General features: G+C 55.1%; 3 protein-coding genes across 6 annotated transcripts in view; 2 read left to right on the top strand and 1 right to left on the bottom strand.

Moving 5' to 3' along the window:
• HEPACAM (hepatic and glial cell adhesion molecule) overlaps positions 1-93 on the top strand; it is a 13697-nt gene extending 13604 nt beyond the window's left edge. The window contains exon 10 of the mRNA XM_024740764.1: positions 9-93. Coding sequence (XP_024596532.1) covers positions 9-93 — 85 coding nt within the window. The remainder of the gene's footprint in view (positions 1-8) is intronic.
• Positions 94-6552: 6459 nt separating this feature from the next.
• Positions 6553-20382, top strand: ROBO4 (roundabout guidance receptor 4). 4 transcript variants are annotated; one of them, XM_024740837.1, is made up of 18 exons: positions 6553-6698; positions 7040-7369; positions 7537-7694; positions 7889-8009; positions 8280-8407; positions 8504-8732; positions 8976-9088; positions 9823-9991; positions 10144-10329; positions 10458-10500; positions 12376-12512; positions 12633-12896; positions 16860-16967; positions 17238-17283; positions 17421-17666; positions 17828-18186; positions 19367-19573; positions 19720-20382. In XM_024740837.1, exons 1-18 carry the CDS (start codon positions 6629-6631, stop codon positions 19728-19730), a joined length of 2925 nt encoding a protein of 974 aa, XP_024596605.1. In that variant the 5' UTR covers positions 6553-6628; the 3' UTR covers positions 19731-20382. The 4 variants fall into 4 exon arrangements, with proteins under 4 accessions (XP_024596605.1, XP_024596604.1, XP_024596608.1 ...); XM_024740836.1 differs by having other exon boundaries at positions 17145-17283; XM_024740839.1 differs by having other exon boundaries at positions 6617-6698; positions 7069-7369; positions 17145-17283.
• A 1538-nt stretch (positions 20383-21920) lies between these two features.
• Positions 21921-26720, bottom strand: part of ROBO3 (roundabout guidance receptor 3) — a 15741-nt gene continuing 10941 nt past the window's right edge. The window contains exons 18-28 of the mRNA XM_024740763.1: positions 26240-26423; positions 26106-26148; positions 25768-25907; positions 25287-25481; positions 24979-25117; positions 24597-24809; positions 24068-24216; positions 23510-23620; positions 23137-23304; positions 22463-22653; positions 21921-22141 (exon numbers count right to left, since the gene is read on the bottom strand). Coding sequence (XP_024596531.1) covers positions 22493-22653; positions 23137-23304; positions 23510-23620; positions 24068-24216; positions 24597-24809; positions 24979-25117; positions 25287-25481; positions 25768-25907; positions 26106-26148; positions 26240-26423 — 1503 coding nt within the window. The 3' untranslated portion in view covers positions 21921-22141; positions 22463-22492. The remainder of the gene's footprint in view (positions 22142-22462; positions 22654-23136; positions 23305-23509; positions 23621-24067; positions 24217-24596; positions 24810-24978; positions 25118-25286; positions 25482-25767; positions 25908-26105; positions 26149-26239; positions 26424-26720) is intronic.

Raw genomic sequence — 26720 nt, 5'->3', positions numbered from 1 at the left:
TCGCGCAGCGCCTCGCGCACACTGCGGACTGCGGGCGGCGTGCACCTGATCCGCGAGCAAGACGAGGCCGGCCCGGTGGAGATCAGCGCCTGAGCCTCCTCGGGACCCCCCGGGAGGCGCCCGCGCACTGCTGCCCGCGGCCCGGGGGAGGGCAGGGCAGGGGGGCAGCAGCCCGCCAGGGGCGAGGGGAGATGGAGGTCCTCACCCAGCGCTAGGGTTCCGGCGCGTGGACGATTGTGAGCGTACGCAGACGGGGGGACGCGGCGGGAAGGGTGGATCAGATGGTGAAACCGGGTTACGTTTGCTCCCGGCTCTTTAGTTGTGTTCTCAGTGCGTGTGGGTTGTGCCCTCTTAGGACCATATAGATTATTAAATTTACGGCCCAATCCCCGGAGGGGCTTATGGAAACTAACATCAGTAACCTAACCCCCTTGGCTATCCTATGCCCTTCCTAGGGCGCCCTCACGCTTCCCACCCATTCCCCTTCCCTCCGAACGAACTCCTGGTTCCTGGGGAACTTTTTTGGCAAGCCCAGATTAGAGAGGCCACTTGCCTCAAACGTACAACTGTCCTAAACTAAGGGGAAGTCCAATGCCCTTTACTGGGTGTACAGAGGGCTGTTGTGAGCATACACCGAATCACTGTGAAGGCAGTACCTTGGAGCACCCTTCTCAGGCATATGGTACCTCGGTACCTACCAGCTGGTGAAGGAGGAGCTCAAGTACAATACATACCGTTGCCCCGCTACCGGGGTTCTAGCAAGAGCAAAGGATTCAAGCCTCCCACACTTGGCCTCCTCCCAAAGCCTCCCTCAGCGGCGTGCCCGGCATTCTTTCCGTCTCTGTTCCATAGAGAAGGGGCTTCTCACTCATTCTTCAGGCCCAGAAGGCTAGATCAAGTGAAGATCTGTCTTTTGACCCCACATACCTATGGCTTCTCCCTGGCTTTGTACAAAACAAGCCTTTCAAACAATCATTATCCCCCGGGAAGTTGTTGGGCTTCCTCCAGCTGTAAGAGGATGAAGTTCCACTCTCCCCAAAAATGGTAGGGGGAGGAGCAGGCTTATTGCTCCCCAGCATGTCTTGGAGACATGATGGAACCCTTAGCCTCTGGCCTCTCACCTGCCCTGCTCCCAGATGCTCAGGTCCCAGGAAACAGGACAAGGGCAGACACTCCAGTCACACAAACAGCAGAATACCGAGAGGTTGGTCCACTGTGTAGCCAGGCCACGCCCATGCCGCCGCCTCTTGAACAGTTTGTAGGAACAGTAATCTACCGTGCGAAGAGAGAGCGCAATTAAAAAGCTGAAAGAGAAGTCCCTCGCTGTGTTCTGACCTCTCTCCCCTGAGGCCTCTAGTGCATCCCTGGTCCCTCCTTAACTTCCTAAGCTCCTGCTCCGACTCTGCACCATCCCACAGAGCGACTCTCAAGGTCCCTGTTCCCCACGACTCCACACTGGGGCCAGTTTTGTCCCAGCCCCAAGGGCAACAACATTTCTAGTTGGTCCCCTCTGCTCTTACCTGGACGTCGTGCCCTTCCCAGCTCCCTGCCCCTATGCACTTCTCCAGGCTCCTCTGAGCAGGTGTGCCTTTGCAGCTCCCCTTCCTTAGCCAGAACTGCTCCCCTCACTTCCCCAGGTGCCTCATCTAGAAGGAGATAATGCATGCAGGGGAAAGTTGTTCAGGCAGGTGGAAGATGCAGGACTTGGAGATGGGTACACGCTGGTCAGCCTTGAGAGGCAAGGGTGAAGATTAAGGTGAGATGCAGGCAAGTTGTATTCCAAACCTCGCTTCTGCATCCCTGAGAGGCCGGCTTCCCAGGCTCAAGCCAAATCTGCCTTAAATGGGGTGAGGGGGGAGTGGTTTTGTTTTTGTTTCATTTTGATCTTCATCTTTGTATTACTGGCATCTAGCAGAGTGCCTAGCACATACTGGATGCTCAATAAACTTTTGATGAAATAAAGTGACAACTTTATTCCACTTAATCAAGGAGAACAAACAAACAGCCTAAAAATACCAGTCATTTCCCTTTTCTCTTTTCTTCTCACATCCCTCCATCATCCTTCACCCTCTCTGGAAATCCCATATTGTCCATTCCAAAATCATCACTCACTCATTCATTCATTCATTTATTCAGGTGTCTTTCATTTATTCAACAAACATGTATTAATCTACCATGACCCACCCTGTGCCCGACACTGGGGAAACAGCGTAACTATGCCATGAACCCTACCAAAGAGAGTCTCATGGAGGAAGACAGATAAGTAAACAGATTATCACAATACAGTGTGGAAAATGCAACGACAGGTAGATACAGGGTGCCACAGAGGCATGTAAGAGCGGCATCTAACCCAGACCAGGGATCATCAGCAAAGGTATCTTGGAGGAGAACAAGCCTGAACCTAGTCTTAGAAAGATTGATTAATCAGATGGGGCGTGGGGGGGGGGGAGGATAAAAGGACACATATTCCAGGCAGAGGGAGCAGCATATATAAAAGCTTAGAAATGTAAGGTGAGTCCTGACTTCTTAGCACGCATAAAATGTGGATTACCCAAGGGCAAATGTTTATATTAGCACTGATGAAAGACCAGACTTGGGCCAGTGGCAAGGTGTGGGAGCTGAACCTGAGACTCCTGGATTAAATTGGTATTGGCCCCCAGCTGGTAGCAACCCAGGCTCCTAAAATAAAAAATACAAATCCTCTCTGGAAAAAAACATCTCCTTAAATTTTCAGAGACTAAGACCAACCAAAGACGAGTTCACAAGGAAAGGTCATTAACACAGAAGGAAACAAATCATCATGAATGAAAGTCAGCAAATATAAGAAGCAACAGATTTAGACCCCCAAGGTCTTCAGATACTGAAATTATCAGATATAAAACATAAAATAATTACGAAATGCTTGAAGTAATACAAGACAAAATTACAAAAATGAACAAGCAACAAGAGACTATCAAATGTGATCAAATTTGAAAAGGAACAAATAGAACTCATAAATAAAAATATAATTTATTGAAATAAAAATGAAAGGGTTTAACAGCACATTAAAAACAGCTGAAGAGAGTTAGTTAACTGAAAGCTGTACCTGAAGAAATTATTCAGAATTAGGCACAGACAGACAAGGAGATGAAATATATGAGAAGAGAGATTAAGGGATACGGCATGTAGCATGAAAAGGTCTGACACACATTTCCTCAAGAGCTCAAAGGGGAGAATAGAGAGATGGAGAAGAGACCATATTTTAAGAGTAATGACTGAAATTTTTGTAGAACTCATGACAAACATAAATATACAGATTCAAGAAGGTTGACACACAAGATATCTTAAAAGATTTCCACACCTACATAAAATGTAGTAAAGCTAGAGTATACCAAAGACAAAGAGAAGATCTTGTTGACTGAAAAGAAAATGCAAAACTTGAGAGTTGTGAGTTAAGTTTTATTTGGGGCAAAATGAGGACTACAGCCTAGGAGAAAGCATTTCAGACGGCCCCGAGAGACTGCTCCAGAAGCAAGGAGGAAGTTCAGTGTTGTATATTTTAGTGAAGGAGGGTGCCTGTGGTCAAGCACACATTTTGGCAAAGCCTTGCTGCTAGTCACGAGGAGCAGATGTCACTGGTAATGATTTTAATGCTTTTCTAGAAGATACGAAGATACATCAAATCCCACCTGAATTAGTACTGTTTACCCCACCAGCTTGACCAGCAGGAGTCCCTGGGCTGCATTTTCAGAAAACACAGAATAAGACACCAGAGAAACCAGGAGAAAAAAAATGTCCTCTGGAGGGTCCTTGAAGAGCACCTAATCTCTCTCCTCTCTCTTCCCTCTTACAAGCAATGAAAGAGTTACTCACAAAAACCCAAAACTCTAAAACTAGGGGGTGAAGGAAGATAGTATTTAAGCTGGTCACTGGCCAGCACATCCCCAGGGTCCCAGAGCAGAGCTTCCTTGAAATAGTTGGAGGTGGGTCCCATTGACTAACATCATCCCCATGACTCACGCAGTCGGCTCTTCCTTAGCGTGTGGAAATGAGACAGTCAGGATGCCGATGCGACAGGTTGCTGGAAATGATCACTGTGGTCTCTGAGAGCCACCCAGACATACCTCACTGTTGGGAAGTCCCCTCGGCCATCACTCCACGGATCCCTGAGTGCCCTGGATGCTTGGACTGAGGAGAAAGAGTCTTAACGTCCTAAGGAACAGCTCAGAACGATGGGGCCTTCCAATCCCCATCAGTTCTTAGCACTTGGGTGTCCAGAGTCTGGGAATGGAAAGAGGCTGTGCCAACGGCATGTCCAGGGATGAGTCACGTAACTGTGGGGCAAGGGCCCCTCCCCAGCTGCTGCAGCCTCCAGGCTCCATTCCTGCAGTACAGCACTGGCGCCTCTCCTCGCTGAGTCACCTGCCCGTTTCAACTCAGCTGAGGACAGCACTAGTCATGAATCTGAATTCCTTTGAGACTTGCCCTCTTATCCCCCAAGGGAAATTTATACCATCTTTCTGGATTATAGAGATTTGAGTCAAATCAAGCTGCCATCAAATAATTAGCAGAGAACTTGGTTAGTCTCCCCAAGTCCAATGCATAAGCAGAAGAGACTAAAGAGGACTGCTAGCAGCAACATTCCTGGGGAGCAGGTAGTCACTGGGTCAGGCAGGCCTGGGGGACTCTGGACCTGGGAAATCCCAAATTGGCTAGATGTGCAGTAAATCCATCTGTCCCACCACACCCTTTCTTGTTCACCCTTGGCTGTCCTCAGGGTCCATGTGAATACCTCCTTCATCACTCTGTCCCCACAGATCCCTGACCCCATAAATTCTACTCCACTATGCCTGGCACACATACGCCCAGGCACGCGCCATGGAGTTTGTCACTGCTCTTAGTTTCTCCGCTTCTGAAACACCAAGCTCTATTCTCTGACCCCAATTCCTATTCTTCCAGCTCTGTCACTCTGTTACTTTAACTCAATTTTTTACCCCTTGGAAATGCCCAGTTTGGAGAGACCACAGTGTTCTCTTGCTCTAATTGTCTTAATCAGTCTTGGTCTGCATCTGAGGGGAAAGAGAAGAAGGAGTGAAGGAGGCCTTCCTCTTGATAGGCTGTGAGGGCCGTGGCTGCAGCTGGCACCAACCGAGGCCAGGCTAAGAAGGGGGAGGAAGGGAGGGAGTCGGCTGGGTTAGGGGCCCCACAAAGGAGCTGGCCAGGAACAATGGGGAACAAAGGCTGGACATTCTTCCGCTGAGCCTCCAGAGCCTGGCCTTGGCCTTCCGGGAACAGTTCCAGGAAATGTCTGAGATTCCAGATTTGGAAGGAAGAGACCTGTAAACAGGAGCTGGGCTCTGAGAGGGGACAGCAGCATCTCTCTAGGCAGGGGGTGGGGAGCAGCGGGGTGAGCACTGACATTGCAGGCTCACAAGCTACAGTCCTGTCTGCTATAGACACGAGGTTTCAGGGCTGGAAAAACTCTTTTCTTTTTTCGCGGTACGCGGGCCTCTCACCGCTGCGGCCTCTCCCGTTGCGGAGCACAGGCTCCGGACGCGCAGGCTCAGCGGCCATGGCTCACGGGCCCAGCGGCTCCGCGGCATGTGGGATCTTCCCTGAGCAGGGCACGAACCCGGGTCCCCTGCATCGGCAGGCGGACTCTCAACCACTGCGCCACCAGGGAAGCCCTGGAAAAGCTCTTAAAGGTCATGTACTCCAACCACCTTTCCAGGGCCTGAAAAATATCCCTGCCAAGGATGCTCAAATAGTTTCAATGATGGGATGTGCATATAAAGAAATGTATCACGATATTGGCTAAGCTTTACGGATCACTTACAATGCATTGGGCACTGTACTAGATGATTTTATGCTTTATCTCCTCTCACTCTCACTCCAGCTCTCAAGGCAGGAACTATTATTATTATTAATTATTATTATTCTCACTTTACAAAAAAGGAAACTGACTTTCAGGGGTTAAGTCACTTGCCCGAGGTCTCCCGGAAGCTTATCTCATCTGTCTCTGGGCTGACTAGGCGCACAGAGTGGACATCTCCCAGACAAGAGCCTGTGATCTTCCCTGTCTTCTGACCTACCACCCTGACCTCTCCCCAGGAAATGGGCCGGGGCATGACAAGACACACTTGCTCCCCGCACTTGGCTTCCGGGGCCTGCTTTCCTCTACCCTCAGCTTCAGAACACTGTGCCCTGAGATTCCACCCCTGGGTTTTCATGCCACTCTAGCAGGGGGTCGCTTGGAAGCCAAAGGATTGGGATTGAGATTCAAGGGTTCAATAGAGGCTTGGGGTAAAGGATCAAAACAGTGGTTGAAGTTATGGTTAGGCTGAAGATTACCTCTAAGAAATCCTAGACTAGATCACAAGAGAAACCCTAGGGCGGGGCTTGGAGTCAGAGGTTATGACTAAAGGATCAAGGTCAGAGACTTTCTCTCCTCTGGTCTCCTCCCAATTCTCCAAGGCACTGAGGGCCAGGCAGGAAGCATCGGTTTCCTCAAAGCCGCTTCCCTCCTGGGGCAGAGTCTCGGTCACAAACAACCACCACTGCCGCCGCGCCCGCCCCTCCTTCCCTCCGCTGTGAGCTCAGAGCAGTAGGACAAAGTGCTACAGACAAGGACAGAGGCCTGAGGGCAGCCATGGGCTCTGGAGGAGTAGGTCTCCTTGGGGACCGTCGGCCCCTGCCTCTCCTTCTTCTGCTCGTCACAGGTGAGTGTGGCCCTCCCTACTCCTAGCCCACGCTCCGCTCCGTTGATCTGAGGCCTGGCCAAGGCAGCGAGGAGACCACCTTGCTCCTTTGCTTCCCTTTTGCAGTGGGGGGTATCAGAGACGACGGTGATGATGATGATGATGGTGATGTTGAGTGTGAGACAGACAGACTGAGAGCTCCACTGGCCCTCACCTGGGTGCCACACATGCATGCTGGCCTTCTCCCTTCCCAGCTAGAGTGTTATTTGGGAACTTCAGGCAAGAGGAGGAAGATGAGGCGTGCAGGGATTTGGGGGCCCTATTTGCAGTCAGACTGGGCTGCACCTCCTTTCCTCTCCCAGGAGGCATGGCTCAGGACTCCCCACCCCAGATCCTCGTCCACCCGGAGGACCAGCTGCTCCAGGGCCCTGGTCCGGCCAAGATGAGCTGCCAGGCCTCAGGCCAGCCGCCTCCCACCATCCGCTGGCTGCTGAATGGGCATCCCCTGAGCATGGTGCCCCCAGACATTCACCACCTCCTACCTGACGGAACCCTCCTGCTGCTGCGGCCCCCTCCCCGGGGACGTACCCACGATGACCAGGTCCTGTCCACAGACCTGGGTGTCTACACGTGTGAGGCCAGCAACCGGCTGGGCACGGCAGTCAGCCGGGGCGCTCGGCTGTCTGTGGCTGGTGAGCCCTGGGCGGGGAGACCTGGGTTGGGGGTGGTCCTAGATGGGAGACCAGGGAGGTGGGGCTCTTCGGAAAGGCAGGTAATGCAGAACGCTGGGAGACGCCAAGGCGGGACCTGGATGTGGGGACTGGGTCCCGCCCTCTGCGACCCTCCCTCCTCTCCACAGTCCTTCGGGAAGATTTCCAGGTCCAGCCTCGGGATGCGGTGGCCACGGTGGGCGAGCAGGTGATTCTGCAGTGTGGGCCGCCCTGGGGCCACCCAGAGCCCACAGTCTCATGGTGGAAGGATGGGAAACCCCTGGCCCTGCAGCCAGGGCGGCACTCGGTGAGTGTAGCCCCCTTCCCCACATCTCACCCTGTCCTGGCCACAACTGTGCACACCCGAGGGACTGACCCGCCCCCTGGCCCAATGTCCCCTGCAGAATTTGAGGAAGGGGAGGCGGTGAGGCCTTAGACTTCCCTCCGCACTCAGAGGCCCTCCCCGCAGGGGACACTTCACAACGCACCTGGTCCTGACAGGTGTCCAGAGGTTCCCTGCTGATGGCAAGAGCAGAGAAGAGTGACGCAGGGACCTATATGTGTGTGGCCACCAACAGCGCAGGACGACGGGAGAGCCGGGCAGCCAGGGTGTCTGTCCAAGGTAAGGGGAGGGTGGTCAGGGCCAAGGTCGGGGGCTCCAGTTAGGGTGGTGTGGTCTGGTTTTGGCTGAGGTTAGGGGATGTGGGAGCGAAACCTGGGATCAGGGTCAGAGCGGCGGGGACCCCATTTAGGGGTGGTTCCCCCATCCTAGAATAGAAATCGGAGTGCTCTCAACCTGGGCGAGTTCTGGCTCCTCTGTGGCCAAGGGATGTTCCACCCAATTCCTCCGTTCTGGCCTATGGGCCCCACCCCAGCCCTGTGCTCCCCACAGAGCCCCAGGACCACAAGGAGCCCCTGGAGCTTCTGGCTGTGCGCATTCAGCTGGAAAACGTGACCCTGCTGAACCCAGACCCTGCGAAGGGCACCAAGCTTGGTCCTGCTGTGTGGCTCAGCTGGAAGGTGAGGCCCAGGACCTGGGCTGGAGCCCGTCACAGCTCCAGAAAGGGCTGCTCACGAGAGCCCTGAGCCCTCCTCTCCCTCTGGGCTCTTTCCCAGGTGAGCGGCCCTGCTGCACCTGCTCAGTCCTACACGGCCCTGTTCAGGACCCCGGCTGCCCCTGGAGGCCAGGGAGCCCCGTGGGCAGAGGCCCTGCTGGCTGGCTGGCACAGCGCAGAGCTCGAGGGCCTCCAGTGGGGCCAGGACTACGAGTTCAAAGTGAGACCATCCTCCGGGCGGGCTCAAGGCCCCGACAGCAACGTGCTGCTCCTGAGACTGCCCGAGCAAGGTCGGGGACAGATGCCCCCCCCAGACCCAACAATGTACCCCCAGCCCCTTTTTGTCCCACTCTAGCCGGGCGGATGGTGGGTCCCACCCCTGGGCTCCCTCCTGCCCTGGCCCAGCAAGCAGAGCTGAGAAAGGCTCTTAGTCTCATCAGTGTGGCTCTGACCCTGTGTCCCATTCCAGCTCCTTTCCCTAGAGCCTTCTGCCTCAGCATCCCTTACAGCCTCTCTCCCTCCCCCCTCCCCAGTGCCCAGTGCCCCTCCCCAGGAGGTGACCCTAAAACCTGGCAACGGCAGTGTCCTCGTGAGCTGGGTCCCACCACCTGCTGAAAACCACAATGGCATCATCCGTGGCTACCAGGTATCCTCCACAAACTGACACACCCCTTCCTAGTGGTGCCAGGAGATCCCTCTTCCCTGGCGTCCTGTAGACACTTGCTCTGGGCACTAAGAAATGGTACTTGGGCAGAGAAGCAAGGGAAACTTACTGTTGTTGGGCAAGGACCCTACTGTCTGCCAGACACTGCCGAGCACTTACTTAGAATCTCATTTCATCCCATAGTCCGCCCTGGGTTATTGTCCCCAGTTTACGGACATAGAAAGTGAGGCTAAGGTCACAGGTGCGGGAAACAGAACAGGAATCAAACCAGGCCGTGTCTGACTCTCAGCTTCTAAGGCAATGGTGTCAGAGGGTGGTTCCTGGACCAGCAACGTCAGCATCACCTGAGAACTTGTTAGAATGCAAATCCTTAGGTCCTTTGCCAGGCCTTGTGAATCAGAAAGTCGGGGATGGACCCAGCAATCTGGATTTTAACAAATCCTCCAGGTGATCCTGAAGCACACTGACGTTTGTGAACCACGGGTCTAACGCCTGTTTCGGCAGATTACTTTTGTCCCTCGTCTGTCGGTCTAGAGAGAAGTGTCTCCCACTCTGTGGGGGGAGGAGGAAATAGGACGTGTGGGTGCATGCGAGGGGGCGTCCCCAGGTGAACAGCAGGACAGGGTGGCCACACGCCCGGAGTCTGATCCGCAAGAGGAAGGGCTGAGCTGCTGGGATGGTGCCAGGGGGCGAGCTCCCCTCTGTTTGCGCCTCAGGTCTGGAGCCTGGGCAACACCTCGTTGCCCCCGGCCAACTGGACAGTGGCGGGCGAGCAGACCCGGCTGGAGATCGCCACCCGCGTGCCAGGTTCCTACTGCGTACAAGTGGCCGCAGTCACTGGGGCTGGGGCTGGGCAGCCCAGCAGCCCTGTCTGCCTCTTTTTAGGTGAGGACGGTGCCCACCGGCCCCACTCCGACCCATTCAGGCCCCATCTCCGCCTTCCTCTCTCCCCGCTCTCGCTTCCGGCTCCTCCCCCTCGTCTGCCCCACCCTCCTGCCTCGGCCGCCCCCTCCCCCTGAGCTCAAATTCCCATACAGAGCAGGCCGTGGAGCAAGCTGCTCAGGAGCCCAGTGCGCACGGCCCGTGGACCCTGGAGCAGCTGAGGGCGGCCTTGAGGCGGCCAGAGGTCATTGCCAGCGGGGGTGTTGTGCTCTGGTTGCTGCTACTGGGCACCGCCGTGTGCATCCACCGCCGGCGCCGAGCTGGGGTGCACCTGGGCCCAGGTGAGAAGGTGAAGTGGACTCCCAGGTGATCAGGCCATCCCTGGGTCCAGCCAGAACGCTACAGGGGTTTAGACCGCTAGCCAGGTGCTGGAGACTCTGGGCTGACCCTTCCTCCTGCCCTCTCCCAGGTCTGTACAGACATACCAGTGAGGACGCCATCCTAAAACACAGGTGAGAGACGAAAGGGCCTGAGGCGAGGGCGGGGCCGAGGGGCCGAGGGACAGTGGAGCTGGGATGGAGAACTGGCCGGAGTACTAGTCTCCCCTTACCGCCAGGCAATTTGACATCCTAGTACCTGAATTTCCCTTGAACTTCAAGTGAGAATTCATTTCTCTTTCATTAGTGTTCCTATCACACCACTTGACAAGGTGAGTAAACTGAAGACTCATGACTCACGTGACTGCCCAAGGCTGCACAGCTAGTAGCTGCCTTCTGAATTCCTAATCCAGTGCTCTTGTTACCAAGCGCTCATTAATACTGACTGCACTGTCCTGCTGACTCGTGCTGCTAGGTGGAGAATAACTAGCACAGGAGGACCAGTCTGATTTCTAATTTGCTCTGTACGCTCAGCATCTCCCTAGTAGTCCCTTTGGCAACAGGAAATCACCTACCCACGGAGGCATCTTTCCTTCGCAATAATCCACCCACAGTTCCAGCAGAGGGCGCTCTGCCCTTGCGTGATGGATTCTTACTCCTTGTTCTCAGCAGCGGAGCCCGCCTGCAGGTCCATCTGCTCCAAGCGCGTTTGGCTGCCAGAGCAAGTCTCCCATTATGAGACACGACACTAAAAAAGAAAACATCCTTTTTTCTCCTACTGGCTGAATTTTACACTGAACAACCATTTCATCTCTGCCCACCTTCTCCTGCTCTTTATCTCATTAGATCTCCTCTGGGAGAGTTCACATTCCAGGTCTGCATCTTTCAACAGGAATTTATCAAGCACCTACTATGTGAGACACATCCAGCTCTACCATTTTGCTGTCAGTTTCTCGGCCCAGAGCAAGGTTCTGTGCTGGCTGGTGCTGTGTTCCTGCGTTGTTCTGTGCTCATTGGTCTTTCCCTTCCAGCTACCTCCTGGGCTTAGTCTGCTCTGCCCCGAACTTTCTCTGGCTCCCCTGGGATTTCATCCCTTCTCCTTGAGGGAGATTCCACTCTGATCACTTTGTTGATTCATTCCTTTAGAACAGCTTCCGTCTAGCAGAGACAGCCACGCAAGCACAAATGCAATCCAGAGTTGGGGGTGCAGAAACATGTACAAGTACAAGGAAGGGGCTGGAGGGGAACTATGGGAGGAAGAAGATTTCACATTTACCCTGACAGTTAGAAGGGGAAGGGCAAAGGGAACAGCAAGAAATAGCCTGTTGCGTTCATAGGGAAAGACAAGCCTTTTGGTCTGGCTGGGGCGTACTGTGTGGGATGGGTCAGAGCACAGACTGAGGAGCTAGAAGCCAGACCAACGAGGGCCCTGTTAGCCATGCTAGGCAGCTGGGCTCTATCTTGGTAAATGGGGAGCCACTGAAGGTTTTAGGCAGAAAAGTGCTTTGGTCTGATCCCTGCCGCATGGTGTCCCATTCAAAGGGAACCAGGCTAGAGGTAGAGAAGCCAACATTCAGGTAGCAAACTCCTGCTCTGCTGGCTGAGTCATCTCACATTTCTTCGTCTCAACTTACAGCATCAGCCTTGTAAGGAAGGCCTTACTGTTGCCATCTTACAGATGGAGAAACGGGGGCTTAGAGAGGCTAATAGACTGAGTGGCCCAGGGTTGCACAGCTAAGGCTGCAGCAGATCTGGCTCCAGGTCTGTGTTCTTTCTGTCTCAGCCCGTAGCTATCTCTCTTTGATACCTCCTAGCTCTGGGCAACTTGGACTTCCCCTGATCCCAGGATAAGAAAGCAGCGCTGAGTTTGGGACAGCAGATCAGAGATCTTAAGGAGGCTGTGAGGGGCTGAAAAGCAGTGAGAAGAACACCCCCCCCCCTTCTGCTACCCGCTGAGTTGGAGGTTTGGGCCAATCTTGTTCTCCCTCCACCCCACCCTCCATCGCCCAGGATGGATCACAGTGACTCCCCGTGGCTGGCAGACACTTGGCGCTCCACCTCTGGCTCTCGGGACCTCAGCAGCAGCAGCAGTCTCAGCAGCCGGCTGGGAATGGACCCCCGGGACCCACTAGACAGTCGTCGCTCCTGTGAGCATGTCCCGAGGGGGTGGGGTGGGCCTGGCAGTGGAGCAGGGGTCCCAGGGCTGGAGGTGGGGGGGCATGGGTGGGATGCGTTCACCATAATTCCTCCTGTCGTTTTTATTGCAGTGATCTCCTGGGATCCCCGAAGCCCCGGTGTGCCCCTGCTTCCCGACACCAGCACTTTTTATGGCTCCCTCATCAATGAGCTGCCTTCCAGCCCCGCAGCCAGGCCAAGTCCCCAGGCCCCAGCTGCCAGGCGGCTCACACCCCAGCTGGCCAGGCTCTCCAGTCCCTGGGCCAGTTCAGACAGCCTCTGCGGCCGCAGGGGCCTCTCTTCTCCGCGCTTGTCTCTGGCCCCTGCAGAGGCTTGGAAGGCCAAAAAAAAGCAGGGTAAGGATGGGGGAATGGACAGCCTGAATCGGGTGGTAGGGGGGACAGGAGAGAGCATGGGGTGGCCTCGACGCCGGGTATGGGCCGCACCCCACTCGCAGCCTGTCCTGATGGACGCCTATCGCCACGCACCCAGCCTGGAGTGTGCTGGCCTTAGCTTTTCTTTACACCATGATCTTGCTTGGGTTTTGCCACACCAGTAGTGAGCCTTGTTGCTGCAGCCACAGCTCAACACAGCAAACATTTAATAAGCACCACTGTGTGCCAGACGGGGGACCCAGAAACACCAGATACAATCCTTGCTGTCTACGAGCTCAAAGTCTAATGAAAGTGCCTGACCAGCACACAGATAGCTCTAGAACCTGGAGGGGTGTAACCAGTGCTAGCCCAAAGCCTCAGGCACTCATGACCTCCCTACTACGCACTGTGTCCATATGTACTATGTACGTGCACGATATATGGGTCTGCCCAGGTACCCACCTCCAACTGGCTTCCCAGAGAAGGAGTATCTCCTTTCTGTCCAGAGTTTTCTCCTGACTTCCGGCTACCTGCTTTGACTTTCTAGACAGAAGTAATTATAATCTCTGTTGCTTTAGCAACTCCTCTATGGGAGGTGCTTTACTTACATTTGTTATCTCATTTAATCCTCACAACATATCGGCTAGGTGCTATTTCTCTAATTTTACAAGATTGGGAAAGAGGGTCAGAATTGGGTAACTTGTTCAAAACTCCATGTCCATAAGCTGCAGTTCTCAAATTTGAAGCCAGAATGGTCTGCTTCGGAATCTCTCTGGGAGCGCCCCTGGGCAATTCTGTTCTCTCGCTGACTCTTTTCTCCTGTTTCTGAACATTCATTGTCTGCACTCTCTCTGCTGTCTTCCTGAGCCTCCTGTACTGATTAGTAAGATTTACAAATGTTCAACAGCCAGTTTTGTTAAGTGGATATAATCCAACTTTTATTAAGACAAAGATGGATTCAGAGTAATTAAGAGCTTGTCCAATATCCGGAATTTTATGGCTCTAGATACTAGCCAAGCTGGCATCCTTTCCAGCTTTGCCTCAGAGCTATTGCATTAGAAATAATCATCTGTGATAATGAAATACCAGGTTGCAGAAGTCTCATTTAAAAACTAGCTTTTCCGTGGATAGCCACACTGATTTGAATAGAACGTATACCCTGCCTGAGAACATTAATACTACCCCACAAAAGGTGAGCGATTTTCTACACTCAGTTCTTCAGAAGGTTCCAATTCTGAGATGAAGCTCCCTAACCTCACTCAGAGATCTAGGTCCTCACTGCACCCCTTTAATCCTCACCCGGCCCCACCCCACCACTGCCCAGGATGGGCTGAGAACAGTGACTCCCCTGGGCTGGTGGACACTTGGCCTACCTCTGGCTCTTTGCAGTGGCAGCAAGATCTCAGAGGCATGGAGCTCCTCTACTGCTGTCAGCTGGTCCGAAAGACTGCTGATTCCTTGTCTTCTAAAACTGGCAGGCTCTCTCAGTGTCCTCTGCTTATTCTTTTCTTTTCTTTTTTTTTAATCTATTTATTTATTTGTGGCTGCATCGGGTCTTCGTTGCTGCGCCCGGGCTTTCTCTAGTTGCAGCAAGCGGGGGTTACTCTTCGTTGCGGTGCGCGGGTTTCTCATTGCGGTGGCTTCTCTTGTCGCAGAGCACGGGCTCTAGGCGCGCGGGCTTCAGTAGTTGTGGCACGCGGGCTCAGCGGTTGTGACTCACGGGCTCTAGAGTGCGGGCTCAGTAGTTGTGACTCACGAGCTCTAGAGCGCAGGCTCAGTTGTTGTGACGCACAGGCTTAGTTGCTCCGCGACATGTTGGATCTTCCCAAACCAGGGATCGAACCCGTGTGCCCTGAGGTGGATTCTCAACCACTGTGCCACCAGGGAAGTCCCCTTTTTCTTATTATCTGACCTTAGTTGGGTTTTCTCCTCTGTGACTAATAATCGCATAACTGCTGTCTCCCGTGTCTAATCCATTATATCTTATTCTCAGTTCACCTTGCTGAGACATATCATCAATACATTGAACAGCCTCATTAAATAATTAATTCAAACAAATATTTATCGCAATTCAGGTGTGCCCAACAAGATTCCACCTAACCCTGATAACATGTTTACTGTATAGTTTAATTCAAATAATATTGAAACTAAATTCAAGTAATTCCAAGCAAGGTGGAAGGAGGGTTTTTTTGTTACCAGAATCCTTTAGAGGAAATGATAGGAGCAGGGATGAGTATGGCCTCTTTCCTTCCCTTTCCACACAAACCAACATGAACAACAGGTGCCCCCATTTCTGAGCTTAGTCAAGAAGCCAGGCACAGGACAAGACAAAGGTGATGAGAGCAGGGTTGGAGCACCCAAAGGTGGCCTCCAGGACTCCCTGGGTCATATGACAATGAAAGGAAATGAGTAAAAACCAAACCAGCCAAACTACAAAAGGAAACTTTGATGGAGGAAGTCTAGCCATTGTGTGGCTTTTCATCCCAGTGGCTCAGAAGGTCTGGCTACTGTACATGGATTCCTAGGGTCCAGATGGATTCTTGATGAATGCCTTGTCCCTGCTTTGAACCTTCCCCAGATCTTTGAAATCGGACTGACTAGACAGCTCTGTCTTGAGAGTCCTGCCTGGTCTCTGGTCCCCTCTCCTAACTGGGCTTCTGATCACGTGACACTAACCTGAAGGCTGTTTCTTTTCTCCTTTGCTTGATGTTCTCCTGTTCCTGGTCTTGGGAAAATCCTTTTCCCTTTATTATTCTGCTCCTCTCTGGTTTAAACCATTCTGGTTTTGGCCTGACCAAGTCATTGCACACAGGGGGTCTTCTGTATTGTCACAGTTCACGCAGAGCCCTGTCTCCTAAGTGGCCACATGGGCCTGATGATAGCTGCCATCTTGTACATGATTCTTCTCACCCTGTGTTTAAACCTGCACCTCTGATATCATCCATCCATTCACTCATTCATTCAACACGTACTGAATATCCACGGGCAGGGCATTGCCTCCCTGGGTGAGACCAACACATCTTCCTTTTTTTTTTTTTTTTTTTTTTTTTTTGCGGTACTCGGGCCTCTCACTGTTGTGGCCTCTCCCATTGCGGACGGAGCACAGGCTCCGGACGCGCAGGCTCAGCGGCCATGGCTCACGGGCCCAGCCGCTCCGCGGCATGTGGGATCCTCCCAGACCGGGGCACGAACCCGCATCCCCTGCATCGGCAGGCGGACTCTCAACCACTGCGCCACCAGGGAAGCCCACATCTTCCTCTTTTAAAGTTCCTCTTCCCATCAGCTGACTCTCTCCCTTCATACCTGACATGGTCTGGAGCTCCCTGGTTTTGTCTTCCTCATTCAGCTCAACTTGACAGCCCAACCCATCTCTCCAAGTGAGAGACACTTGGGTTTATCAGGGCAAGGCTATCCAGAGCCATGTGAGATATTTGCAATGTGAGAAGTGGAAATTAACAGATTCTCTCCAAGAAAAGAAGGAGTATTTGCCTTCACGGAGGCAAAATTCATGAGAGTAGGTAGCAATGTGAGGGTATAGAGATCAGGAAATTGGAATGTGTACAGTAAAGAGAAATAAAGTTGTTTTTTAATATATCTATTAGGTGCCGGGAACTTTCCAATCTGTTTTTAGTTAACTGGCCAAACCATGCTTTGCAGCGGTTGTTTACAAATGAAACAGGCTCAGGAAGGTTAACAGATTTACCTGAGGTCACACAGCTAATACGTGGCTGAGCCAGGCTACGAGTGCAGGTGTTTTGACTCCAAGCTTAGTGCTCCTTCCATTATATCACAGCTGCCTGGATGGAGAGAGGTTCTTCCCTCTTCCCTCTGGGTTCAAGAACCCTAAAGCTTAACTGGATGACGAAGCTGAAGATAGAGCCTGTGGTTGAGGTCTGCAAGGCACACCCGGGCTTGGCCTCCAGCCACCGACTCTTTGCTTTGCAGAGCTGCACCAGGCCAACAGCTCCCCGCTGCTCCGGGCCAGCCACCCTGTGGAGCTCTGGGCCTGTGAGTTGGGCAACAGAGGCTCCAAGAACCTTTCCCAAAGCCCAGGTGAGAGGAGGGCGCTACGAGGCAGGTGAGGGGCTGAGGCAGGGTGTGGGGCTTCTCCTGTCTCTGCGGAGGCTGGCTGGGTGCAGACAGGACTCTGAGGGGCTGGATAGACAGGCAAACTGGGGCCCGGGGCTGACGGGGGTTCTGCTATCTCACGCCCAGCCTGTCGTTCCCCAGGAGCTGTGCCCTGGGCCCTGGTTGCCTGGCGGGCCCTGGGACCACAGCTCCTCGGCTCCCCCAGTGAGCTGGTGACTCACCCTCTCCCCGCAGCACCCCTCCCTCCTCGTGGACCCCCCGCTCAGAGTCAACAGACCCAGTAAGAGGGCATGGGGTCAGGACGCAGGGCTGGGCACTGGGGGTGTGGGGTGTCTGCTGAGCGTGGACGGGGCTGGGGGAGGGGTGGCAGGGGCCAGAAGGACGGCACTAACCATCCTGCCATCTTACCCCAATCAGGCAATCGGTGGAGCCCCAAGCCCCCTCCTGCCACCCACTGCCAGCAGCCCCCGTCCCCGCCTTTATCCCCTCCGGTCCCCCCAGCCCCTCCAGTCCCCAGGCCTCTTCCCTCTCTGGTCCCAGCCCAGCATCCAGTCGCCTATCCAGCTCATCACTGTCGTCCCTGGGGGAGGATCAAGACAGTGTGCTGACCCCTGAGGAGGTGGCCCTGTGCCTGGAGCTCAGTGAGGGTGAGGAGACCCCCAGGTGAGTGGCCAGAGGGGGAACCAAAGGATACAGATAGGAGCGCGAGACAGGAGTATGCCTAGGTCTGCTGCCTCCACCCTCCTCAACGGGGCTGTTTCTGCCACTCCACGCCCCGCCCCCCACCCCGACCGTGTCCCATCCCCCGTTTTGCCTCTTCCTAGGAACAGTGTCTCTCCAATGCCAAGGGCTCCTTCACCCCCCATCACCTATGGCTACATCAGCGTCCCGACGGCCTCGGAGCTAGCGGACATGGGCAGGCCTGGAGGGGGGGTGGGGTCCGAGGTGAGGGGCTTGCTGTGCCCACCTCGGCCCTGCCCCACACCCACCCCCAGCGAGGGCTCCTTGGCCAATGGCTGGGGCTCAGCATCTGAGGACAACGCCCCCAGCGCCAGAGCCAGCCTGGTCAGCTCCTCCGACGGCTCCTTCCTCGCCGACGCCCACTTTGCCCGGGCCCTGGCCGTGGCTGCGGACAGCTTTGGCTTTGGGCTGGAGCCCAGGGAGGCAGACTGCGTCTTCACAGGTACGTGAGATCACTGTCTTCCTCCTCACCCCCACCGCCTGGAGCGGACACAGCTTCTCCCCAACCAAGAGGCAAAGCATCCCAAGCACCGTCCTCGTGGTCGTCATCCCTAAAACAGCTACTTGTGTGTTTTTTTGCGGTACGCGGGCCTCTCACTGTCGTGGCCTCTCCCGTTGCGGAGCACAGGCTCCGGACGCGCAGGCTCAGCGGCCGTGGCTCACGGGCCCAGCCGCTCCGCAGCATGTGGGATCTTCCCGGACCGGGGCACGAACCCGCGTCCCCTGCATCGGCAGGCGGACTCTCAACCACTGCGCCACCAGGGAAGCCCAAACAGCTAGTTTTTATTGAGGGATGACTATGTCCCAGGCACTATGATAAGTGCTTTACATACACTCAACATTAACAGCAACTCTCTGTAGAATATTCTTTGTCGTTCCTTTCCAAATGAAGAAACTGTAAGTCCAACAGCTTTATCAGCTTGCTCAAGGTCACCTACCAGAACAGGATAAATTGTTCAAGTTAAAATCCCAGAGGCAGCCGATTGTACAGTCCATTCTGCTACCTCCAGGACCCTCTTACCAGATGTGGGTCTCCAGGAAACGTTGCTCCCCAGCCCAGTGACTCAGATTCGTCCCCACTGTGGGAAGGTCTGTTTTCTTGCATGCGTCCCCCTGTGCTTTCAAGGCCTTCTTCCTGTCCTGTGTGTGGCAGGGTGGGAAGTGACTGGGCGGCCTGTTTCACGTGTCTAGCAGGTGGGACCATCATCCCCAAATCAACAGAAGGTAGTCAGGGCTCCCCGTGGCCCTTTGGAGTGCCCTTCCTCAGACACTCTATTAGATCCCCTAAACCCATCTTACGAACCCTAACTCTACATTTTGCCCCCCACAAAAAAGCAGTCAGACTTGTGGTAGATAGGAGAGCAAGGATTACCTAGGACAGAAGGCCAGGGCTGGGCTAGGACAAAAGAACTCAAGCTGTTCTCTGAAGAAACCAGTGGACATCTTCCTTTCCCTGGGGCAGAGGCTCCTGTGGATGTGGCCACTGGGGGTGATGGACCGAGTGGGGCTGGGTTATGTCTAGGGTTGGGTGTATGCCTTAAGCAGCCCCAAGCTTTCTGCCCTAAACTGGTCCATAAGGGTGAAGGACAACCCTCCACAGATACCTCTACCCTCCCTGACAGATGCTTTGTCGCCTCCCTCCCCCCGGGATGACCTCTTCATGAACTCCGCCCTCTCCCTGCCCCCGTGGGAGTGGAGGTCAGACTGGTTGGAGGACATGGAGAAAAACCACACCAAGTGGCTGGGAAGGGGGCTGCCTCCCTGGCCTTCCACCTCCCGGATCTCATCCCAGAGAAGTCATCTCAGCTGTCCTGCACCCAAGGCCGGCGGTAAGCGTCTGGCTGGCTAGCTGATGTGGCGATCTTGACTGCAGGGGTTCTTGGCAGTGGGATGGGGTCCAAGAGGGCACCTGGGGTGTGGCAGGAGAGCTAAGGAGCTGGGGGATAAATCCATCCTCCTTCAACTTCTCCTACAGACTCCTCATGAACTGATCCCGAGACTGCCAAGAGGAGAATCAGAACCCTCTCCCCTGTCAGCCACCAGCCTGGGCTGTGGACTGTGGGTCTTGATCTCTGCATCTCTGCAGTCGGGGTCCACCTCTCCCAGCCTCCAGAGTTCTCCGTCCCGGATTGTGAAAACAAACGAAAGCAAAACAAAATATGAACAAAGCGGACCTGGAGCCCCCCGGGGGGAAAAAATCATCTCCACCTGACTCCCAGCCCTTGCTTTTCCCACTACTTCATCCACGTCCACAGCCAGGTCATTTGGGCCTAAGAAGCAGCCCTAGATCCTGATCTCCCCACCCACTTGGATCACAGGAAGTGGAGGGGCCAAATGTCTGCCTGGAGGACAACAGTGGCTCATGGGAGAGGGCTGTGGAGGAAGGAGCTTCTCATCTCAGGGCCTCCCCTCTCTGCCTTTTCTGGACGATTCCTAGCTCTCTCCCCAAACACACCACGAAGGGACATAAAGAGAGACTCCACTGAGGCAGTGAGGCCCTATCTCAGCACCAAGACAAAGGATGAGTCTAGGGAGGAAGATGAAGGAGGAGTGACAAACGTGGGACAAATACACCCTCCTCATACTCTTATCACTATAAGCTTAAGGAATTTGATACCATAAAGCTACGATGACTTGAGTTCTATGAGGTCACTCTGTGGGCCACCATCATGAGACCTCTCGGCGGAGCACCACCCTCGGGAGGGCTCCTGGGTTAGAAAGGGATCGAGTGTTCACTGACACTCTGGGTGTCACTCCTTTCTGTTCTGTTATGAAGGGGGGAATTACTTGCATCTTTCAGACTTTAAGCAGAATGCAGGAAAGGGAGGGGTGGGGGATTTTCGGGGTCTGCTGGTCTTAGCAACTTGTCCTGTGAAGACAACTCCTGCTTTCAGGGGTCCCAGGGGTGGGGGATTTTCGGGGTCTGCGGGTCTTAGCAACTTGTCCTGTGAAGACAACTCCTGCTTTCAGGGGTCCCAGGGGTGGGGGATTTTCGGGGTCTGCTGGTCTTAGCAACTTGTGCTGTGAAGACAACTCCTGCTTTCAGGGGTCCCAGCTGCCCTCCCCAAAGACCAGTCCCAGATGGTTTCTTAAAATAGACAAAGCAGCTAAGTTTCACAAAAGGTAGAACCACCTGTAAGGGTTGGCTAGTGGGCACCCTTCAGACAAAAAACAGAACAGAGGAATGGAGGGGCAGGACTTCCAGAGCCTGAGCCACAGAAAACCACTGGAGGGTAGGCAGGGCTGTATCCTTCTCGCTTGGCGGGAAAGGTCAGGGGCAGAAGCCACACGCTGGGCGGTTGCTACTGAGCATGCCCAGGGTCGTGATCTCAGGATGAGGAGTCAGTGCTCTGGATACACATCCGTTCCTCTTTATTTGCTTTTCCTTTTTTGGATTTTATTTTTCTTTTAGCTTCCTGGTAAAATTCCTTTTGAAAACATGCCAACCTCATTTGCCAGACGAAATGAGAAAAAAGGGATTTGTATACACTTAGGTCAAAGTGGCAGGAAAGGTCAGAGCCTGGGACTGGGGGGTCAGCGGCCATCCCCTGAGAGCCCGGAGCAGTCACTGGGCAAGTGAGAAGGAAACGAGAAGGAAACAGACCTCAGTGCCCAGTGAGTGGCGTGGGCTGTGGGTTCGGGAGTGATGGGGACGATGGTGTTCATGGCCAAAATTAAAAAGAAATTCTCTGCCAGTCTAACCAACTACATCTGGGCCTAATCTGGCTAAGAGGTGCCCGCCTACACACACCCTTTGTGAGGGGGTGTGGTGGTTGTCTGAAAAAGCCTGTTTTTCCTTCTTGGCTGGGATTTCCCCCATCAGCTCCTCCTTTCTTTGAGTTTTTAAAAATTACTGTTATTGTAAGGGGTATATTTCCTGATAGGGGAGGAGGGCACCAAGGGAGGCCCTGGCTCCGCTCTGGGAAGGCGGGACAAGATTCTCGCCGTTGGTTGTTCGGAAAGTCCTTCTGGTTGTAACTGGGAAGACGGTGGCTTCAGCTCCTTCTGGAGGCAAAACAGGTGGCATCTCTTAGCCCTGCCCTCCCCTAGTGCTTTCAGCCGAAGAAGCTCAAATGATATACACACGCTCGCAGCCCCCTTCCTCCCCACATCCTGCACAAAACCAGACAAACAGGGCCCAGGGCTCTGATCAGACTCTTTTTATTGTCTTTTTTATGAATGGGTCCCAGATGGCAAGGGAAGAGCTGGCTCCTGGCTTCTAGGCCAATTTCTCAGGGAGCCCCATGCATCATTGCTGAGAGGGAAGAGACTCCTCCCTGCTCCTCTCTGCTCAGCCCTCATTCACCAAGGGGAGGGGCTCTTGCTCAGGCTCCCAGCCCAGGGACACGCCCTTCCCCATGGAATTTCTGGTAGTTCATCAAAGGTCATCTTGGTTCCTAGAGAGAGAGAGAGGGAGAGAGAGAGGCTGGTTTGCAAGGCGCTGGTCAGGACAAACAGGACCCAGTGGGGATGCACCTCATTTCTGGTCAGCCTCTCTCCCGATCCAGCTCTCCTACAGAGCCTGGCCCCTCTGTTATGTCATGTGTCTTCATCCTTTGTCACCTGTGCTCCAGGAGTCCTCTCTTCCTCCTTACTCACGGGGTCCCTTCCTTTCGACACTTCCCCCAGAAGACCTCTCTGCCTTCCTAGTTTTAATCACCCCATGGCCCATGCTCCCTAGCCCTCCACTCTCATTTTTTGCCATCCCCAGCCCCTACCTCTCCACGCTTCTGTCCTGGCCTTTGGCTCTAGCTCCGGCTCTGGCTCCGGCTCCGGCTCCGGCCAGGGCCCCGGGAGCCCCGAGAGCTGCCGGAGCCTCTCGAAGAGTTGCTGCCGGCTGTGGAACAGGTGCTGGTGCCCTGGCCCCGGGACAGGAAGCTTGGTCGGCTGTAGGGGAGCCAGGCCTCTTCTGCAGCACGAGACAGAGGGGCATTTGGGCCCAGGCAGGGGGAGAACATCGCTGCTTGCCCCCGTGCCCCCCTAACCGCCATCCTAGCTCTGGAAGCAGAGTTGAGGGCAGACCATCCTGGGGGCTGAGGAGAAGCAGAGCGCACAGCCCATGGCCTTTACATAACACGTGCTCAGAAACCCGTGGGGAACTCCCACGCAGAGAGGGCCCTGGGAAAGGAGGGACAGAGCGCCCGGCCCCCTCTCTTTTCTCCTCTGGGCTTCAGTCCTGGGAACGGATACAACTTGGGAACTTAAGGGGATTTTGCTCAAAGAGAGCTGGAGAGACAAGTGTCTTTGATGTTGAGCAAATGTTGACCTCCTCCCAGCTGGAGGTCAGGGATGAGCTGGGTTGAAAATGAATGCATCAGTGGCAAGGTCCATACCACCCTGTTAGGCTCCAGTCCCAGTGCCCACCCTCTTGTGCAGCAGGGGCCCTCCTTACCATCCAGGTGCGGGCCCCGCCAGGCCCCCAGGGGCCCAGCCTGCGCCACTCTCCTCTCTCCACTGTGTTCCCGCTCCCGTTCCAAGGAGGACATGCTGCCTGCCACCCTCAGCCCCAGGGCCCAGCTTGTCTCTTCCTCCGGTGGCGGCAAGGGAGGGGGTGGCAAGTCTGGGGAGAGACCTGTTTTCAGCGCTCTCCTGCTTCTCCCTATAGGGGCCTTTCTCCCACTCCCACTCCCCGGCGCCAGACGGCGCTGAACGAACAGCCCAAGGTTTGGGTCCACTCGCTCCCTCCTCCAACCCGCAGAGCTCACCCTTGGTTATCTGCCTGCTTCCCCTACTGTCACCACCTCCCAGGCTCACGGCCCCCTCACCCCCTGGACTGTGCTCCCGCCGGTACGGAAGAGCCTTGGGTTTCTTCCGGATTCGGGCACGGGGCCCGTGAAGTGGAGGAGTCATCTCCCCAGGCGCCTGCCGGGTTCTCCCTGTGGCATTGGGAGATGGGGGTAGGAGCGGGTAAGAGAGTGGATCAAGAAAGGGGCTTAGGAGCTTCCCTGGTGGCGCAGTGGTTGAGAATCCGCCTGCCAATGCAGGGGACACGGGTTCGAGCCCTGGTCTGGGAAGATCCCACAGGCCACGGAGCAATTGAGCCCGTGTGCCACAACTACTGAAGTCCGTGTGCCTAGAGCCCATGCTCCACAAGAGAAGCCACTGCAATGAGAACCCCGCACACCACAACGAAGAGTAGCCCCCGCTCGCCACAACTATAGAAAGCCCACGTGCAGCAACAAAGACCCAATGCAGCCAAAAATAAATACATAAATAAAGTTATTTAAAAAAAAAAAAAAAAAGAAAGGGGCTTGAGGGTGAAGGGGAAACAAGCTTCCGGGGGGTGGGGAGGTGGAGACCAGTTGAGGGGTCTACAGACTCACCTGGGGCACTGCTGGCTGTACTAGTGGCAGCGCTGGGGCTGTGATGGAGGGCCGTGGGGTCAGCACCCAGGCCAGCAGGCCTCCCTTCACGGCTGCTCAGCGTGGGCTGGGATACACTGAGAGGGGAACTTGGCCCAAGGGGCGCCCTCCTGCAATGACATGAGGCTTCATTTGTTCGCTCAACAGACAGTAAGTGCCTATTGTGTGCCAGGCACCGTGCTAAACAATCAACCTAACACTCAGATGAATAGGACACAGCTCGTCCTCCACATGCTCCCATGCTCGTGGAATACGAGGAAAGCCAACTTTGAAATGCCCCAGGAAGCTTGCAGAGTCCCTCCAATGAGTGTCGGGAGTGAGAGACCTTGCCAGTCTCCACATTTCTCCCCAAATCACACTTGTACCCTGATACAGCCATGAGACCTCTGGGCCCCAGATTCATCCATCCATCTGGTCACCCACCCATTCACCCACTGAATAGATAGGTACGGAGGGCCTGTAACATGCAAGGTACTATACACCTCCCTACCTGGGCGTCTGGTGGAGATGGGGAATGTCAGTGGGGGGCTGGGGAGGGTCAGGAGGTGAGGGGGTAAGAGTGGCTGTGGACTGCTGTCCATAGGAAGGTGTGGGAGAGGGGGTTTCCCCTCGGGACGGAGGGACCAAGCACCCCCCGCTGGTGCTGGGCTCTGCCACGTGGCTCCTCTCGGGCACTGGTGGGCCCCACTCTTCCGGCTCTGAGCTGGGGGCAAAGAGGCAGGAGGGCGGGGTGACTGAGTAGCTTCATACCCTCCCTTTGGCCTTCTGCTGCCCCCTTCCCTTCTTCTCCCAGCATCTTTGCCCTCCGCCGACAGGAGGCCCTGAGCTGGTCCCATGTGTACAGGGCATCTGCGGGCGAGGCGCATCCTTACCGGCCCTCCAGCTCCTCCTCAGGCCCCTCTAGGCAGCTCAGTTCACAGGAAGGGGGCGGGGGTGGCAGCACTTCTGGCCAGTTGAGAGAGGGCGTCTGTACAGGTTTTCCCAGAAGCTTTACTTTGCCTCCCCTGGCTCCTGAGGAGAGCAGGATGGGGCCACAGCAAGATATAGGCAGGAAAGAGGCAGAGGTGAGACGTGTCAGAAAGGAGTGCTGGGCGAGGTCCCAGAAGGGAGGGTGGAGGATACTCTTTGGGGAAGATGCTGCTCAGGGCTAAAATGGGGGTGTTGGGAACTGGAGTCCTACCACTGTCCCCCTGGCTCCATTCTGGAGGGGCATACTGGCTCCAGTCGCCTGGCTCCCCTGAGGGATGTGGAGGGAACCCCCCGTGGAAGGTCTGCAGCTCCTCGCCGGCCAGGTCAATGGTGCTGTAGACAGGACCCTCAGCAGAGGCGGCAGCTCCCCGGGCCGTCTGAGCCAGGTAAAGGGAGATCCCTGCTTCTGAGGGGGAGAAAGAGGGAGGCCCAGGGAGGGGACGGGCCAGAGACAGAAAAATAGAGGACAAGAGGAGAATGGAGGGCACAAGGGGATGCCACTTCTTCCCCTATCCCAATCCGGGGTAAAGGTAAGGCATGAGAGAGGCTCCCCCCACTCACAGCTTCCCAAGGATCACACAGCCTCAGCAAGACTGGGACCCCTTGGCCCCCTTCAGTTTGCCCCAGCCGGTCGGGAGGAGAGAGGGTGTAGGGCCTCCTGGTGTACCCCTGAGGGAAGCAGAACTCCTCACCATTGTAATATCTGTCGTCTGGGTCAGGATTGCTGGGGCAGCAGCTTCCCCTGGGTTCCTGGGCCGAGGGGCTGCGAGATGAGTGCGGCCACGAGTCTGCCAGCCACGGGTAAGGAGCAGGGCCGAGGCCCATTGGTGGCCTGAGGGACAGCAGGTGAACGCTGGGGACAGAGAGCCTGAAGAGGCCAGCGAACTAAGGGAGGCAGGGGTAATGGGAGCTGGAGGACAGTAACGGTGAGTGTGGCGGTGAGAGGAGGGCGGAGGTCAGCACGGGGAGGCAGCTGGGCCTGGGACGAAGGGAGTGGTCTCATCCTGGGGAGATGAGCTAAGAGAATTACCTGGAACTGGCTGCCGACAGGCCCTCTGAGTGTGGGAAGGACACTGGGGAAGACGACGGGGAGAGTGTGAGAAGCGCGGCTACCTGGGGTCCGAACCCCGCCCCCCCCCCACCCCGGGGGCAGAGATGTCTTACCTGCAGGTGTGTAAGCAAAGGAGGCTTCCGAAAAGGAATCCGTGAGAGAAAGAAGAGGGGAAATGGGGAGAAAAGTCAGAAATATCCATATTCTGGTCCACTCCTTGGGCCTGGTCCTAATTCCACCACTCAGGTTGTACCCTGGACCAATTTCATCGGAATTCCTAGGGGTGCGACTCAGGCATCAGTAATTTTCTAAAGCTCCCCAAGTGACTCCTGGTAGCGAAGATTGAGAACCTCTGAACTAAGAGACCTCGCATCTCTCCGGACACGCCCCTTCCCAGGGAGAAGCAGAACTCAAGTCTCCTCCTTTCAGCGGGTCCCCCCTTTCCATCCAGACCCCGCCTGACAATTTATCGCCTGGGATCCTGGCCACACTCCCTCTGCCAGCCCCCGACCCGCAGGAAGTGAGTTTCCGCCCCCCGCCCCCCAGACTTGCCCCTTCTCTACTGAGGCTGACCGCAAAGCCTGCTCCTTCCCG

Source organism: Neophocaena asiaeorientalis, unplaced genomic scaffold (genome assembly GCF_003031525.2).
Source record: "Neophocaena asiaeorientalis asiaeorientalis breed wild unplaced genomic scaffold, Neophocaena_asiaeorientalis_V1.1 scaffold308, whole genome shotgun sequence".
NCBI lineage: Eukaryota > Metazoa > Chordata > Mammalia > Artiodactyla > Phocoenidae > Neophocaena > Neophocaena asiaeorientalis.
This window is presented reverse-complemented; position numbering and strand designations above follow the sequence as displayed.

What these genes read in the sequence shown, in the direction of transcription:
- ROBO4 (XM_024740836.1), top strand. Translation starts at nt 6,629, where the DNA reads ATGGGCTCTGGAGGAGTAGGTCTCCTTGGGGACCGTCGGCCCCTGCCT. An exon ending in TGGGGTGCACCTGGGCCCAG is followed by an intron (nt 10,330 to 10,457) that starts GTGAGAAGGTGA and finishes GCCCTCTCCCAG; the next exon opens with GTCTGTACAGACATACCAGT. An exon ending in GACGCCATCCTAAAACACAG is followed by an intron (nt 10,501 to 12,375) that starts GTGAGAGACGAA and finishes TCCATCGCCCAG; the next exon opens with GATGGATCACAGTGACTCCC.